Below are 16,903 nucleotides of genomic sequence, written 5' to 3' on the forward strand. Positions count from 1 at the left end.
TATCAATAGACGTAGCCTGGAGGTGGAAGATACAGCGACAAAAGCAGTTATGGAAGATGCAAATATCAAATTGGTAACAATATAGAACCACATAATCTATTTACTGATCCTTTGGCTTTTCTCCGATGGTCCATTTGTTCAATACACCCACACCGGCATTGAGATACGTCGCAAATGCTAGCCACCCCGCGTAGGGGACTATGAGCCAAAAGGCCGTGCGATCCGTCTTCCACCAGGTCTGCATCAGCGCCGCCACGTTCCCTCCCAACAGTAAGATATCCGCCAATGCCCAGGCAGGGCGACGGAGCCCAAAGAAGAGGGGCATCCAGAGGTAGTTGAGCACGAGCTGTGATGTGTAAAGCGTTTCCCAATTCGTTCCCAAGCTCTGTGCAGCGCTGGAGGAGGTTAGGGCGCTATGTCCGGCCACTGTCGCGTGGTGAGCGGCGTATCCCATGGCCCCGTAGAGGGCCGTCCACATCGGTGCGAATAGCCATGTGGGCGGATAGAAGGCTGGCTTTTGAAGTGATTTGTAGGTTCGCTTGGTTGTTCCTGTGCCTGTATAGAGTTTTAATACGGTCGCTCCCTTGATTATTGGCCTTCTCAGGTGTAACTCACGGTTGACCAGATAACCGATTAACATCCCGACCGTCGTAGGAGCTGCGACGGAAAGGATTGGCGAGGCAAAGACCTCTCGGGGGAGTGTAATCGACCAGGCCATCTTGGGCGATCAATTGTGTGGCTCAGCAAAAGCGAGAGCGAGCTTGACGAAAATGGTGGGTTGGGCATTCCTTGAGACGCGGCGAGCGCCTTGGTTATAAATGCGTGGCATCGCACTGGCGGGCACTGACGTCATTGTGGTAAATAGGTACGAGGGTAAATGAACTACTGGGTAAACATACAGCGCTAATGGCATCTCGACCAGTTGGGCCAGAAGACAATCAATACCGGCATATTGCCGAGTGGGGCTTCAAGCGTAAGACTGTTTTTCTTTAGTCTCCGGTGTACTGTCAGTGATCGAATGTCAATGTTCATTGTGTCCTTCGGGATAGACATTTGCTAGAAAGTGCAAACATCGCAAACCTCCAACCTCCTATCTTATCGCCATGTGATGTCACGGGATCCCGATGGGAAATGCCGAGTTTCCGGATCGGGAGTGGATCCTCTAGTCTTTAGAGTTGAGCATGGCTCCGACATGAATGAAGACCGCGAACCTTTCCTTCACTTTTCACTCTTCATTACCCGAGTGTACCAATCCATGACCAACTGAATGAATCAATGAATGAGTGAACAAGTGACATGAATCACCGCAGTCCCGATGTGCAGCGCCAAGAGATCGACCGTGTGCTGCAACTAAAGCGGAAGCAGCGCGAGGCTAAGGCCTGCTATCCTTGTCGCCAGCGTAAAGTCAAGTGCGATAGCGGTCATCCTTGCCGAACATGTCAAAAGCGTGGTCATCCACATATCTGTGCCTATGATGTGTCGAAGGACTCGTCGCGACACTCGTTTCCCCGGTCGGGGAGGGTGGATCCCGCTCATGCATCGCCGTCGCATCGACCGGCCGGCATTACTTCCCCGCTGACTCCATCCCCGTCGGCACTGAATGGAGCGGAAACCGAGCGAGCGCAACCGCTGGATGCGACTTCACCACCGGGAGCTGCTCCGCGTTCGGGGTCGACCGGCCGTGATCGCTCGTCTGATTATGTCTTCTCTGGGCAGAACTCCGTGGTCTCCATTCTCCGGCTCCAAGACCCCGACGGCTCCATTGCCCGAGAGGCAGGGTCTGTGTTGGGCCTGCAGAACACATACGAGTATTATCCATTCCTTGATATCAAGACTCCCACGGATCGATGGTGTGCCCTTCTGGACATACTCCCGCAGAGAAGCGAGATCTTGAAGTACGTTCGACCTCCGCCAGTGACCTAAGAACGAGCGGGCATTAACGGGGAATAGGTTTTTTCACCACCATCGCTTGTCGGCACACCCTTTCAATCCAATTTTGGTAGATATTGATGGGGTGGAGTCCTCCATATGCACCTTTCTGGAGTCGGTTGCGTCTGGGGAACTGAGTAACCCAAACAGAATCTCGGAGCGCTGGTCCTCCGACAAGTCCATTGGTCATATCAGCCTCCTTTTGGCGACATTGGCTTCCGGTGCTCACTTCTCAGATCTTGAAAACCCACAACGCTCGGAAGTATGCCAGGATCTCGGTATGGTACTACGGCCATCTTTTACTGGAGCTAACCGCTAATGGTGAACAGCACGTCGATCATTCCAGGCCCTGAGATTGGCGAATTTTCTTTTCAGGCCCTCTCTAGACATTGTCCAAGCTATGCTCATTTTGGGGAACATGTTGCAAAACAATGGCCAGTCTGATGCAGCCTGGGCCTTGCTTGGGACCACCGTCCGCTTAGCCCAAGCTGTCGGCTTACACACCCAACGCGGCACTTCACATTTACCAGAAAGTGTCCGCTCAAAGGCCAAGAAGCTATGGTAGGGTGAGAGCCAGTCACAGTAAAAAACATGCGCTAACCCGTCAAGGTCCATGACTGTTTGGCAGGACTGCTTATTGAGCCTCTGCTATGACCGTCCACCAGTAGTCTCCATCTCGGGTTGGCAGCAGAGCCTTAATCCAACACCTGCATTGGCATTGTCATTCACGGATGTGATGCACTTCCTTTGTCAGTTGGGCCTCGATATCGCCAAGGCTCAGGAGCCTGAGCATTGGGATTTGACGCGCGCCACCGAGTTACTGAGCGCGTTAGATAATGTCTACAGCCGTGCCCAGCCCCATCTACTCTCCCGAGAACATTGCCATTGCTTACAGGAGCACCAGGAGCACCTCGCCCTTCGGATGCATATGTCATTCTGCGTATCAGTGCTCTGTCGGCCGACCATCCGGAGCTCCCCTAGCCATTCCGATGACCCTCGTTACAACCGCTTACGACTCCGAGCCAAGGATAGCCTTGTGAGTGCATCGAATGCGTTCTTGGACTTCCAAACTTTGAGCATTGTGCCATTGCGAACCTGGTCAATGGTACACACAGTCTTGAGCTCTACATTGCTCCTCTGCATTTGGCAGGAAACCCGGAATGACGATGAATGTCGAGACTTGCAGCAGAGAGTGATCACGGTGTTCTCAACGGCGGATCCCGCAAGGAAGGACACTATCGGCGGATCGGACGATGGCCAGTGGTTATCTGCGCGACATATCCGTGCCCTTGTGGCCCTGAGAAATGCTGTGCGGAACGCGCCGCTTAATACAGCTGGTCAAGAGGGTAATGGATCGCAAGGGGAAGGCCAAACTACTTGTCCCCCCTTGAACCATAATGTCAATGAGCTTGTAGCTCAAGATCCAATGTTTATGCCCGGATTCGACCTTGGTGGAGGGTTGACGACGGGGGATGGAAACTAGTAAGTCGGTTCCACCTCGCCTGTAGGATCTGGTGATTGATAAAAGACAGCTTTCCGGATGGTATGCTAGATAATACAACGGATTTCTCCCCGTTGACCTATTTGGATTCTATAATGAACGGTAGGTGTCCCCGCGTGTCTCAGTTTCCATGTACTGACGTCGTCAACAGTTCCATTATTCAATATCTCCGAAGACAATGCGTTTTTACAATAGCCTGCACTTATAGCGACCTTTATATTCAATGCCGATACCGAGTTACGGATATTATTAACCCATCAGATTGATGTTCTGGCAATTAGGCGAAACAACCCGTTACACCCGTAAGAATACAAGACGTTATGCCTTCATCCTGCGAACGGGTAGTCACCAAGTCTTATACGGTGCGCAAAACATGGAACTCGCTTCATCTAGGACTGGGGGCCTCTACGATGGTAGCGGTCATCCTCTGGCTACCCTCCCGTAACCTGTCACTTCAGCTCTTTGCGCCAGTCAGCACACCCTTCCCTCCGAGGTTCCTGAACAGGCGTGTTGCGCGATAACTTTATTTCTCTAAAGTATGTGGATGAAAAGGCCCAATTGCCTATAAAGTTTCTCTCTGACAACAAACTATCATCGTTTACTCATTCTACTACTCAGCGAACCTGCTGTTTATATGTCTAATATAATGTACACATAATTTATTCCTGTCTTCTGAATCCCAATGCCTCCCAGTTGGCCCTAACCTTTGCCTTGATCTCCTCTGGATAGGAGTGCTCAAAGTCGGCAGCTTCCCAATCAGCACCTGTGGTATACTCCGTGGGCATCAGAGCGTCAGAAACAACCTTGCCACCCTTGGTGGGCGAACCTGTGCCGTGGCCCATGTAAGGGATAAGCGGGAACCCCCGGACGTCCTCAAAGAACGTCTCATCTGCGTTAGGCCGACACCGCGTGGCGAAAGCCCACATGACATCTTTCCACTCATATGGATCAATATCATCGCCAACCAGGACCAGGCGGTGGATGGTGTACCCGGCCTTGTGGTTGAACACTACATCTCCGACCCATTTTTGAAGCTCTTTCGGTGTCAGCTTCATTTGACGAAGCTTGGTGGTGTCGACTTTGAGAGCCACCCAGGTAACCTGGGCCTCGAAGGGGGAAAAAGTGTCGGTGATGGGGAGGCCGGCCACCTGGCAGATTTTGCGGATTTCGGCAGCGGCCAAGGAGCCAATCATAGTATGGGTTTCGTCAGTAAGACGACCGCAGGCAGACATGGGAAGGATGGCATCGGTTCGATAGGTGATCTTGTTAACCTTGTAAACGGGACACTTGTGGCTATCGCCGGGGAAGACATAGCCGTGCATTTCACCGAAGGGGCCCTCGTCGGCAGTTTCAGTAATGGAGAGGGTACCCTCAAGCACAATCTCTGCATTCGCGGGGACGTAGAGATGGTTGGTGTCGCACTTGACGAGCTCCAAGGCACGACCAGTCATGGCACCAACGTACCCAGCCTCAGTAACACCGTCCGGGATGGGCATCGACGAGGCCATGATAGCGGCAGGAGGAACTCCGAAGCATAGGGCCCATGGGACCTCCTTGCCCTCCTTTTTCCACATTTGGTGGATTTGCCAGATATGTTGGGGTTCAATCACCAACCCGGTCAGGTGGTTCTTGTCCTTGACCATCGCACGGGCAATCGACCAGTTGGTCCATGTCCCATCAGGAGACTGCACGACATGCATCCCGTATGTTTGTAAGTATTTTCCACCGTCGGACTTGTGCACCATTGGCACGGGGAGTGCTGTGAGATCGATTTCATCGCCTTCCAGACAATTCTCCTTCACCGGACCGGTTTCAACAATCTTAGGGTCAATGGGAGGTAGCTGGGAAGCGGAGAGCATCTTGTCAAGGATCTCCTTCATGCTGGCGGTAGGGGGCAGGGCCAGGTGGCGGGCGAGACGGCCGTAGCGGTCTCGTTTGGACTTTCTGAGGGAGCCAGGAGCTCCCAGGATACGGAACAGGCCATTCTTTCCCATGCCTTTGAGGTTGTTGAAGAGGGGGGCTTTATCGTCGGTCTCGCAGACCAGACGAGTGATCGCGGCGGCTTCCAGGTTCGAGTCGACTTCGGTGTTGATCTCGACCAGGTCATCATCGGCCTTCAGGGCTTCGACGAAAGCGCGGAAGGAATGATCGACTTCGGTAGACGCGGCCATATTTGCTTTCCTGGTTTAGATGGTAGGATACAAGTTTAGACTGTTATTCGATATATTTGTGTGGGTGTTGGTCTGTCGGCTACTGCCAGGATGCCCCCTGGACTTTTATACACCGGCATCTCGCCCTGTACGGATCATCGGCAGCTGTGCATTACCCGATTCGGTAGTGGATGATACCTCTTCTAGACTTCAGCGTGGAATCTTCTCAAATGCTTGTTTGATCCTGCCGAAGGGTTGCTCGGGGCCTCGGACATGAGTTACGTGCATCAAGCTCGGAGGCTCGGAAAAGTCTTCCAGGGCATTCGCCGGGACCCACCAGGGATATCATGATGTAAGGAACCAGAGTACTGGAAACGCCCTCTCCCAAACTTTATCCACAGTTTCGGAACTCGGTGGCTCGGAGATTGATATGTGATCCAGGATCTCCGGGTTGCCGATATTAGGGAGCTTTTGATGAACTGGTAGAAGAGGATCCCGAACCATTCCCAGGTTTTCCTACCTGTCATTTGCCTTTGCGGCAAGGAACATCCGGTGTTTGCTATAAATATACAGACCTCGCAGTGCATTCGGATGATCATCTCATCAGTACGAAAGTGAAGACTAACACAACTACTACTACACTCAATATCAAGCTTTCTGTTGACCCACTTCATATTCAGACCTACATATCATCTTGGTACCGTTGATCAGAATCTCACAATGCTATCCTCTCTCCTTCCTTCTGGCACCAATACGCCAAACTCCGGCCGTCATAGCCCTGACAACGCATCCGAAACCCAATCAACCACACAGTCCGCACCAGTCGAGCACACTCCTACCCCAATGCCTCCGGTACCAACCGGCGGTCGACGCAAGCGAATCGTGGTAGCCATGACCGGAGCCACAGGATCGATTCTCGGAATCAAAGTTCTCATCGCCCTCCGCCGACTCAATATCGAAACCCACCTCGTCATCAGCAAATGGGCCGAGGCAACCATAAAATACGAAACAGACTATCATCCCCGAAACGTGCGCGCTCTGGCAGACTATGTCCACAATATCAATGACATGGCCGCGCCCGTATCCAGCGGGTCCTTCAAGACCGACGGCATGATCGTTGTCCCCTGCTCCATGAAGACCCTGGCCGCCATCAACTCCGGCTTCTGCGAGGATCTGATCTCCCGGACTGCAGATGTCATGCTGAAGGAGCGCCGAAAGCTGGTACTTGTCGCCAGAGAAACTCCCTTGAGTGATATCCATCTTCGCAATATGCTTTCTGTGTCGCAGGCTGGCGCTATCATTTTCCCGCCTGTACCAGCATATTATATCAAGGCAGCGTCTGTCGATGAACTCGTGGATCAGAGTGTTGGTCGCATGTTGGATCTGTTTGATCTGGATACCGCCGACTTTGCCAGATGGGAGGGCTGGAAGAAGGACAACTGAAATTGGCAAAGACAGTATGCTTTATACCTCGCGACACATACTTAAGTGCACGTCGATGTTGTTTGTTTTTACTTGGCAAATCAATACACCTGGTGTACCTTTAGGCGAAAAAGGGAAGGCATGGAGTGGCATAGTTCTGCATGGTGTACTTGTGATGGATTGTTATTTGATGGTATTAAGGCGTTATTCGGGCTAAGCGTTCTATAGTTTATTTTATTGATGAATTGAGATCCATAAATTGCGCTCTTATCTTTTTGTGTGTTCTTCAGACTCAGAGTAAGATCATTAGCAATTTGTTTCGATTTCCTGGGTGAGGCCGGGTGGATGGTTGTTTGAGGCATATGGCCGACTTTTAGAAGATCGAGACGCGGAGAAGGGTCGTTTCTTTTACATGGTTGTATTTATATGGCGGAGGAATAAACTGTTTAACTAACGTGACGAGAAATGGATTTTGTGGAAGGGTTAGTAGGTAAAGAAGCTGAACCTGGACGTGCCGGGAAATAGTTCTATTAAATTATACTTCCTAAGCTTCTATCTGTAGTCCGTGCCTATATCTCTCATCTATCCCCCAGGAACAATGGATGTTCCCTATCTTTCCACATAGACTAACTAGTCTATTGTAATGACCCTGCCGTGAATTCTTGCCTTAGTTGACCTCGGATCTAAGTTAGATCAAGGTCGATTCGACGGGAGCCAGAGTTCCATTCTCAATCGCACCAGCATGGTGGCGGGCAACCAGACCGTAAGCGAATTGGTACCTGGAGAAGCGTCATGTCAGTACTTTGGCATAGGAAAAATAACAATGGTGATATCGTACTTGTCAAGCATAGGAAGCACCTCGGTCAAGCCGGGGGTGTTTCTCCAATCCCGCATCAGATCGGTAACGATACCAAAGATACCCATCAGAGTGACACCGGCCTTCTCCATGCGGCGGTTGGCATCCTCAGCCAGGCGGGCATCGAAAGTACCGCTGGCCTCGGTGTTGGCGAAGACCTCGTATCCTTCGTCGACGAGGGAAAGAGCGAGGAATGCAGTGCCTATCCAATCCAACCTTTAGCAAATGCTACCGCTGCAATCGATATGTGTGAAGAAGGCAGACTTACAAACTTCAGTGACGATGCCACCAATGATCAGCTGCTTCTTGCCAGTGGCCCGGACGGCAGCACGGAACTCCTCGTTGTCCCAGGCGTTGACCTCACCCTGGCGCTGGACCAGGGTGGCGTTGGGGTGCATATCCCGGATCTCCTTGAGCAGGAGACCGTTGGGACCGGTGTCGGAGGAGGTGGTCAGGACGGTGGGGAGGTCAAAGACGTTTCCGATAGCGGCGTGGGCCAGCATGTTGTTGCGGAAGTCATTGGTACTGTAGTCGCGCACCAGCTGGGCAAGACCGACCTGGTGATCAATGACGAGCAGGGCCTGACATGGACCGTTAGCAAGAGCGTGACAAGTACGATTTCTCATGAGGAGCAAGTGAGACATACAGCGTTGTCCTTGTCAATTCTGTTCCACGCCAGAGCGGGAACAGAGGCTCCGAGGAGCGCGATGGTCTGGAAGATCTTGCTGAGCTGCATTTTGCTGGGTTTGTCTTGAGTGATAGAAAGCTATTGTTGCTCACTGGATCTGCTGCTGCCTGGTAATAGAATGTCTATAGCGAGGAAAAGCCATCTGTTTATATAGTATGCTGAAATTACATCCCGACGCTAGGACGTGCCTACAAAGCATGTGTATAGCATTGGTAATTTCGAAACACTTCAAGCTATCATTATCAACTATTGTATAATCCTTCCGTCAGCCTTCAGAATGCTCCCAGATGTCTTGGCATGGATGGTCGTAGTGGGACCGATAACGCTTACCAGTGATTATACAATTCTGACAAGACCCCTTCTTGGCGGCCGAACCTTGCCTAATCTGGCTTTTTAACGGGTGGCAGTTCTTGCCAACCAATACCACCACGGCAGGGGAAATTAGCTACGACCCTAATTTGTGAAGAATGGACACTTAACGGTCTGGGGCACTCGGAAGAATCGACGATACTTCCCGGGAATGGCCCGCTGTTGGAGATTAGTGCTGTCTTAGCGCCTGTCCATTGCTCATCAATACTACGATGCATTTTCTTGCAAATGATGTGTAATGGTGGTCCATCGCACATGAAATTTGATAGTTTGAAGTCCAAGAAAATGTGATGATACCTATCTCAGCAATGGCTGGATGTATGTACATGTAGATAGGTTGCTTGCTTGCTACCAGGCAAGGCTGACCAGAGAAAAAGCTTCTTTGAGTGAGACTTGAGCAATCCCTCTAGACCTGGCCAGACCCTGACCCATCCCAGGCGAGGAGGCTAGTATAAGCACCACTCGTCCAATCCAATCCGAGAGGTCCCTGACATACCGTGGTCTATTCCATTACTGCATTATGGAACGGAAGATGGCAAGGATAATCCACGTGGGGAAAGTATCGGAACCGTGTCCTCCGGGATATAATAGGAAGGTTATAGTACCAGTATCTAGTAGGTGGCATAGCTAGGTGAGTGTTAGCCATGATATATTGTACACTATTGCAGAGGCAGCGCTAAGTCTCTCTTACGGATTGTGATTGTTTTTGAGCTACCTCTGTCGGGAAGCTCCGTTCGCTGTGGACTCTACCTGGGCTGTTCGCATATGAGCCGAGCTAAGAATATTACCTTATGCTAACGCTTGTATTGAGACTTTTGCGTCCGTTATTTCTTCTTTGTTTCTCTCTCTCTCTGGTAATATGGGGTCATGCTATCGTCGGGATTGATAATATCTCAGTCAGAGCCCGCTTCGCATGGAACCGTGCCCTTCCCCCCAGCCAATTTCATTCTGACCTACCCCCTACGGGTCTTCATGAAGCTTTTCTCGTGACTCAATCTCTTATAAAAGTATCGAAATGGAGAATACCAGTGACAGCCTTCCTCGAAGGAGTTGGCGCGCCGACCGGGCCAACGATGGAAACAGTCTTTCCTCCATCATTCTTAGCTGTGATGTGTACATCGGTGGGGCCTGCATAGGAGTTCGCGTTGTCAACCGTGTAAGAGCCATTTAGATCGCTCACATTCTCGTACTGGAGCTCTAAATCCATTGCCAAAAAATATCGTCAATAGATTGGGACAATGAGCCAAGAACCTTAATCCGGGCGTCCATGTCCTCGTCGCTATGAAACAGGCCGTCGAGCTCTCCTCCCCATCCCTTCATCATGCCATGTGCGGTCATCTATTTGGAAGATTATTGGAAATCCAATCACTGGGGAATTGAGGATGACTGAAATATTCATGCCTTGGGGGGCAAGACTTATTTTGGTTGCAGGAACAGCGTTGTCTTTGAATTCACGTCTGGATGAGGAGTTGTGGGATTGTCATATGTTTTATATCTGGACAGCATGAGATCCAAGTAGGGCACAAGGCCTGGAGGTGGAGAGTTGCACTCTGTTGGTCCGGCCTAGAGAGAACTTGCAGCATTCTATTGATGTCGAGAGCAAGTCCACCAACGGAAACCTTTTCCGTGATGCATGAGTTGGGTACGATGCCACGTAGAGATCCTCACCGCTGATCTTCTCTTTTGCTATGCACGTTTGCCTGATGGTGGGCTTTACATTCGGAAACACTAGTAAATTCTACTCGCAGACCAAGTATGATTCTGGTATACAACCTAGTTCCTCAGTGGCCAGAATCACCGAAGGCAGCTGGACCTGCTGGTGGCTGTTCACCAGCGCTAGCATACCCTACGGTTGATACGGGAGGAACGACTTGGACATATAGACGGATGCTTATGATATAATTCCGTCGTTCTGGATGATTTGATACTGTACTGAGCAGCTCAAACTTGCGTTTCTGTCCCTGATTGCTGGTAGAATGTTTCATTGTCATTATGGTTGCTAGATTAGATATTATTGTGATTGAGATGCTTGTTTGTGTGTGTTAGCCGCCACGCAAGTGGAATGAAATCAGATTAACAGGTAGAAGACATGAAGGAAAATATTAAAAGACGCCGTGCATAATTCGTAAATTAAAATTGATCGTCACACATCATACCGATGCCCGTCCTCGGAATTCATTGATCAGAGCCACGATTTCTGGAACTTCTTCACCGGACTCGGGGGATTTATTATTTTTCTGTTCGGCTGCGTGTTTGTTTCTTTTCGCCATGGAATTAGGGACGGGAATCTGCGTGTTACGCCTCGAGGCGTATCCGCGTGGTTTCTTGGAACGTGGAGGTACTGGAGGTTTGGATGCACTGGATACAGAGTCTGTCCTCTCAAAGGGCATATCTGGTGATTGCCAAGGTACCCCCTCAAGCGGGTCACAGCTGGAGTCGACAGGCGAAAGTGGGCCGTCAGTATGGTGTGGGATACTTATAGAGATGTTTCTGCCCATCTCTTTGCCCATCAGGGTCCGGACCCCTTGGAGAAGTTCCGCGGTACTGCCCAACACCTTTTCTCTCCCTGCACCGTTCCACTGCACGGTAGAAAACGCTGTCGGGGATTGACCAGGGGATTCTATCCAATCTGCTTCACTTTGCCTTCGTGCGTTAGACACTGCTGGCTGATCAACGTGGATGTTGATATGTATGGGTGCGCCCCCGAACTGCTGTGTAGGACCCTGCACTGGCTGTGCCGTTTTTATCGGAGGTTTGAAATCAGGGGAGTCAATGTTCGCTGCCACTGATAGTAACCAAAGGTAGAAGGACCAAAGCAATTGCCCAACAATAGCCAGGAAGAGGCAGACCCCAATAAGAGCACTGTGCAAGGTCGTCGCCATTCCAGAGGGCACCTTTTCAAGGACTCGCGCGAAGTCTGCACGGTCAACAGCCCATCGCTGCTGCTCAGCCACAGGCTCCATACCTGTGGAATTAACCGGCGGGATGGTGAGCAGCAGCTCTTTGGTACAGACGGCGGCGGCAGCAGCCGCATAGCCATGCCATCGATCATTCTTGTGTGAGTCAGAATAGTCGCAGATTCCGCGAATCGCAATCCACTTCAAGCTATCGCTGAGACCAGCCGCTTCCATCTCGAAACAAAGAGCATCCAATTCGTGGCCGATCTGATCTCGGGCTGTGGCATCTTTTACGACCTGGTCGGCAGATGCGATTATCCCGTCGTGGACTTTGACTTCATTCTTGCTGCGAGATGGCCTTTGAACTAAACTCAGTGGATCGTGTGCCCCGTCCTTCGTGCAATCACAGTTATCCAGGTGCACATATCGAGAATTGTACAAGCGATCTGTATGCGATTCAGGGCGTCCGAAGGTGGCTTTTATCGGTGGAGCCTTTGTCACCATTTGCTCTAAGGATGCTGAAAGGTCCAGCCCATCGAACAGGCGTGTTTTCAGTCCAGTTACTGCATGGAGAAGGATCGGCGCCGGCGTGAAGGTGTGACCAGTGACTTGGAATCCACTCGGTGTTTTCTTACCAAGTCCATATTGGACTACCTTCGTTCCAATCACCACGTCCCCAAGACGGATGTCGTTTTTTTCGCTCGGGATACCACCACCTATTCCGACCATGAAGCCTAGATTTATCGATGGAAATCTCATCTTCATGTCCTCCGCCACTGTGGATGTGGACACTAAGCCGTACCGACCAATTGGCAGGCAGCCAACGACTATTTTGTGTCCTCCGATGCGACCGCGAGTATAATAGCTGCGGCCATCGCTGGTCAGCGAACTCTTGGTGGTATCATCGTAAGTCTCATCCAGTATCTCCAGAGCCGCAATGTATTCTTTGAAAAGAGCGCAGACCCAGCCAACGGTGAACTCGCGGTCACTGGGCCGTACTGTGCTTCCGAGCATCCCAAGATAATTACCAACGGTCGAGTTTTGGCTTTGATCAGGTCTGGGAAGATGGGGTCGTCTTCGTCCACAGGGGTTCCGAAGCAGCTCGCGACTATCTCCGTCGATATAGAGCGCTAAGCTCAAAGTGTGGGCAATTTCTCCGAATGGTAGCAAGAAACAGTAGTGCGGTTCCTTGGCTACAGCCTTACAAAACGCCGGGTCGCCGGAAGAATTTAATTATAATTATTGGACGTGGTGTTTTGTTGGACTGCAACGGGCATGACATGTATTGCGCTCTGATTAGTGAAACGAGCACGATCGTCCGGCGCCTAATAGGCCGCATGCTTGCTCGGCGGCTAGGTCACCACGCCAACGTGTCAGAATAAGTGCGTTGATGTATTTAATAAATCGATAATTGGCCTCGACATCGCAGCACCTCATGTGATCTGTACAATATGCGATGGCGGACGGCGGGAACTGGATGGTAGGAGGAGATAGAAGACATCCCACCGAAATTAGGACCAGACAATCAGGTTCCGACAGCTGTCCCGGAGGAAGTTTCAGATTGTACACGAGTCGTACACGACTCCACTACAATATAACAACTCATAGATGTCATGTGGTGTACGATATGAATTTGAATGCGTTTACTCAAACACGTTGTAAGCAGGTATGCGTTCACCAAATCCCTTCAATACCAGATAGTGCCGAAAACTTTCTTCATCACGTCATATTCGACATAGTATGGGGGGATAAACTTTTCAACCATACGGTCCCAGGACGTCCTCCACGGTGGGTTAAACATGGCACGATAGAATTCCCAGTATTCAGGCCAAAACCCAGATAGTCCCCAGTCCAATAGCACCACAGTACCATCCGATCGGACCAGCATGTTACCTTCATGAAGGTCACCATGTGTGAACACTATTTTGTGTCCTTTTAGCCCTCGTACCGTCTGCTGCAAGATATATTCACTAGCCCAAAAACTGGATTCCGGGTCGTTTTCGCTTTTAAGTAGCTCTGCTGGAAGCCGGTCTCGCAAGGCTTGGACCATGCCTTCGTTGAAGCTCTGCTCTGATTCGTACGGCCCGTAGCTATGCTTGGAATAGTCAACATGGGCTCCTTCGAAAACTCCATCTCGGCAAGCTGAGCGATCCAGCCCACCAATGAAGTTGCCCTCAATCGCTCGCATTTGCTGTACATAGTCCGTTAGTTGGGCGAGGATTCTCCGGTGTTCTGTCTGCGAAGCATTGTCCCAGTACTGGTCAAAAGGCGTTCCAGGTTCATATGACATGATGATGTATCCAGTCCCGTCAAGAATATATGCACTCAGCAGCTTGGGCACCGCGATGGTTGTACGTCTAGAGACTAAATGTAGAGCCTCGGCCTCAGCTAGACGAACGCCGTGGCCGAACTTCACAAGCATGTCTGTGTCGGCCCAGACGAGACGAGCGCCCATCTTGCCCGGTGTCAGGTCCTCCGCATCCTTCAGATCTTCTGGATCCAAGATAATTGTCGGCGGGCCAATGTCCCCCGAGTAGATTAAACGCAGTTGGGGTTCTTCAGGGGATGCCGGGGACTCCTGAGTGTCGGTGGTTTCCAGAACATTTGGAGCTTGCCCACGCACCGTTTCGTTGTCTCCGGTTGAGCGGTCGCCTTTACTGTTGGCTTCTGGAGTGTTTTCCCGGTTCTCCTGGTCCTCGAAGTCAAGGCAGAGTGGCTCAATACAGTTTACTTCGGAGAGCGATCTGCCATGTCCTCCGTATTTTGGTGGAATATCCGGGCCCAGGTACAAGGCGAGGTCCTCTGGCTTTTGTAAAAGGGTGGTATTCCGTAAGAGGTATTCGGGAACATCCAAGCTCGCGAGGTATTCATGTGATGGGTGGACAATGTATGTCTTCTCAAGAAGGCCGGGATAGTGCGAGTGGATCAGTGCAATCAAATCGCCGAGCGCCTGCTGGACCTTGCCTCGAAACGACCCGTATCCTTTCCGCCCTCCCGGTTTCTGTTGTAGCCGGAATTCAAGGACACAACTTGCTGCCTGGTTGGTTTCCCGGTCAATCACAGTAGGCTGGGAGAGCAGCAAAGTGGCAAGAAGTTCCATTACGGCGACCCCAAGATTCTTAATTCCAGCAGATGTTGAGAGGTCATCGTGCAACGGGGAGAATCCTTTTAAGACCATCTCATCGATGGTGGCCCACAAAACATAGTTCCCACGATTTTCGGTAATATAGAGTAGGCCTAGTTCGGATAAGATTGATTTAGCCTTCTCTATTCCTGCCGGTGGATTAGATCGGCGCCTCCATTCTAGGGTCTTGGAGAGTGAGAAGCGGGCCCTCGGAACCTGCAATGAAGGAATGATGGAGTGGTGCTGTAAAAACTGTTTCTGCGTTAGCCTTGAGATCTCTTCACAAGCAGGTCATCTACTGTGTACCTTCCGTATAATAGTCTGCACGGTCCCTGGTTGGCCATCATTCAGATCAGTGCCCCATATCTCGCTATACCTTGCTTCAGCGGTAAGTGACTTTACACTTTCCTGTAGACTTTGTATCTGCTTGGTCAACGGGATATCCGACGAAATAGACATGGCAGGATTGATTTAACAAGAATACAGAGCATTAACCAAAGCTGCCACCCTGAATACCAAGGTGGAAGTGGTCGAGGGGCTGATACTGTTCGCGCTCAGCCCTGTCGATGGCGGGGCGGGACAAAGAGGGTCGCCGTAACTTGGCCCTGGCGCTTAACCCACCTTGGTTTCTATGTTTAGATCCTACCCCCATGTTTCTGCCCGAGGCAACAGTTTATTGTCGGTGTTTTTTTCAACCCAACTTCCGGTTTCCTTCACAGAAAAAAGCTTTTGTCACCCCATTCTTCCGTCAGTGTAGGGAAGGGTTGTGAATATGGACACGAATACTCCGAGGCTCGTTACCTATGGGATATCCGTAAATGTGTACGGTCGAGGTGACGCTGCCTTGGGTGACAGTCCGTCTCACATGGGCATCGCCATTTATAAACTGGGTTCGTCCACTTGTGAGATGTACCACATCCGCAACCCAAACGATACTGATTTTCGTCTATGATCCACGATCACAACCAATGGAAGATCCGGTACTGTGAGGCCCTTGTGAACTTGGCACCTTTTCACTCCAGCAGAAGGACCTAGTGGCCCGTGCCCTCTCCAAATTCGGGGAGGACGCATCCAACATCCCAGAGTATGGTGTGGGGAATTGTCAGGATTGGGTTGCCAGTGCTCTCATGATGCTCGAGCGCGCAGGGTTTGTGGGCCCTGGTGAAGGTGAATTCTGGCATGGCATGATCAATCAGAGCGCCGACGCTATGCGAGATAGCTGCATCGCAAGTGGCAGAAACTGGATCAAAGGCCCAGAGTCAACTTTCGAGGGCGAGGCGGACGCCCGATTCTCCGATAAGGCAGATTCGAAACTGGGTGGGAAGGTTGATGCAGAATTCCATATTCCAGGATCGAATGCGATCGCTACTTGGTGCCCGCCAAGATCCTCCTGAATCCGAACCCGAAGGCCGCTCTTCAGAAAGACCTTTTCTATGTGTCAAGCCCATTCTTTAGTCAAACGGGTGGCGTGAAGTAATTCGATTGTGGAGGAAACCGACTCATGATTGAAGATTGCAACAATTAGAACGCGTGTAGGCGCAGTAGACAGGTTTCCATAGTGATATCTGTTAGATGTCTGGATGGTTTCTTTACAATTGGAGTCGGACACTTTCCGCAAATTCTCCGCCGGCATGGGCTCTACTTTCTATGTGGATACACTTAGTTCAACATAATTGTGAATATAGAAATGGGAACACTATAGCAAATGGACAGAATGCGGAATTCCTTGCGCGCATTCAAGCTACCTCTGATGGATATGTTTATCTGGTATTGCCCATGCTCTTTTCCCTGACGCTTCGTTTCGATAAGAGGTCTTCCGCTAATATTGACTCTAAACGTAGCATAAGCCCATGGTTATAGAAAAACTGTATTTGGTTCCGTCTTTCTTCCTCCTATGTCCTGCTTTGCCCAGGTTCTCTTTCTGCTTTTGTTTTCCTTAGCAATGAATGACCTCGTATATGAGACGT

General features: G+C 50.7%; 8 protein-coding genes across 8 annotated transcripts; 3 read left to right on the forward strand and 5 right to left on the reverse strand.

Annotated features, from left to right (window-relative positions):
- Window positions 1–100: 100 nt before the first annotated feature.
- ABOM_002143 (TspO/MBR family protein) lies at window positions 101–853 on the reverse strand (the record flags this gene model as incomplete). The annotated part of the gene is made up of 3 exons (XM_022529273.1): window positions 101–555; window positions 616–718; window positions 767–853. 3 exons carry the CDS (start codon window positions 851–853, stop codon window positions 101–103), a joined length of 645 nt encoding a protein of 214 aa, XP_022391931.1.
- Window positions 854–1,296: 443 nt separating this feature from the next.
- Window positions 1,297–3,625, forward strand: ABOM_002144 (Zn(II)2Cys6 transcription factor; the record flags this gene model as incomplete). The annotated part of the gene is made up of 6 exons (XM_022529274.1): window positions 1,297–1,895; window positions 1,951–2,207; window positions 2,259–2,490; window positions 2,539–3,411; window positions 3,462–3,532; window positions 3,582–3,625. The coding sequence occupies 6 exons, from the start codon at window positions 1,297–1,299 to the stop codon at window positions 3,623–3,625; spliced, it is 2,076 nt and encodes a 691-aa protein (XP_022391924.1).
- Window positions 3,626–4,089: 464 nt separating this feature from the next.
- ABOM_002145 (UbiD family decarboxylase) lies at window positions 4,090–5,601 on the reverse strand (the record flags this gene model as incomplete). The annotated part of the gene is made up of 1 exon (XM_022529275.1): window positions 4,090–5,601. The coding sequence occupies one exon, from the start codon at window positions 5,599–5,601 to the stop codon at window positions 4,090–4,092; it is 1,512 nt and encodes a 503-aa protein (XP_022391925.1).
- A 699-nt stretch (window positions 5,602–6,300) lies between these two features.
- Window positions 6,301–7,023, forward strand: ABOM_002146 (UbiX family flavin prenyltransferase; the record flags this gene model as incomplete). The annotated part of the gene is made up of 1 exon (XM_022529276.1): window positions 6,301–7,023. The coding sequence occupies one exon, from the start codon at window positions 6,301–6,303 to the stop codon at window positions 7,021–7,023; it is 723 nt and encodes a 240-aa protein (XP_022391926.1).
- A 667-nt stretch (window positions 7,024–7,690) lies between these two features.
- ABOM_002147 (putative isochorismatase family hydrolase) lies at window positions 7,691–8,594 on the reverse strand (the record flags this gene model as incomplete). The annotated part of the gene is made up of 4 exons (XM_022529277.1): window positions 7,691–7,781; window positions 7,841–8,060; window positions 8,127–8,439; window positions 8,505–8,594. The coding sequence occupies 4 exons, from the start codon at window positions 8,592–8,594 to the stop codon at window positions 7,691–7,693; spliced, it is 714 nt and encodes a 237-aa protein (XP_022391927.1).
- A 2,471-nt stretch (window positions 8,595–11,065) lies between these two features.
- ABOM_002148 (5'-methylthioadenosine/S-adenosylhomocysteine nucleosidase family protein) lies at window positions 11,066–12,826 on the reverse strand (the record flags this gene model as incomplete). Its single annotated transcript, XM_022529278.1, has 1 exon — window positions 11,066–12,826. One exon carries the CDS (start codon window positions 12,824–12,826, stop codon window positions 11,066–11,068), a length of 1,761 nt encoding a protein of 586 aa, XP_022391932.1.
- Window positions 12,827–13,499: 673 nt separating this feature from the next.
- On the reverse strand, window positions 13,500–15,395 carry ABOM_002149 (uncharacterized protein; the record flags this gene model as incomplete). The annotated part of the gene is made up of 2 exons (XM_022529279.1): window positions 13,500–15,188; window positions 15,243–15,395. 2 exons carry the CDS (start codon window positions 15,393–15,395, stop codon window positions 13,500–13,502), a joined length of 1,842 nt encoding a protein of 613 aa, XP_022391933.1.
- Window positions 15,396–16,066: 671 nt separating this feature from the next.
- ABOM_002150 (uncharacterized protein) lies at window positions 16,067–16,413 on the forward strand (the record flags this gene model as incomplete). Its single annotated transcript, XM_022529280.1, has 2 exons — window positions 16,067–16,261; window positions 16,321–16,413. The coding sequence occupies 2 exons, from the start codon at window positions 16,067–16,069 to the stop codon at window positions 16,411–16,413; spliced, it is 288 nt and encodes a 95-aa protein (XP_022392005.1).
- Window positions 16,414–16,903: the final 490 nt, after the last annotated feature.

The sequence above is a fragment of the Aspergillus bombycis genome (genome assembly GCF_001792695.1).
Source record: "Aspergillus bombycis strain NRRL26010 chromosome Unknown contig00017, whole genome shotgun sequence".
NCBI classification, from domain to species: Eukaryota; Fungi; Ascomycota; class Eurotiomycetes; order Eurotiales; family Aspergillaceae; genus Aspergillus; species Aspergillus bombycis.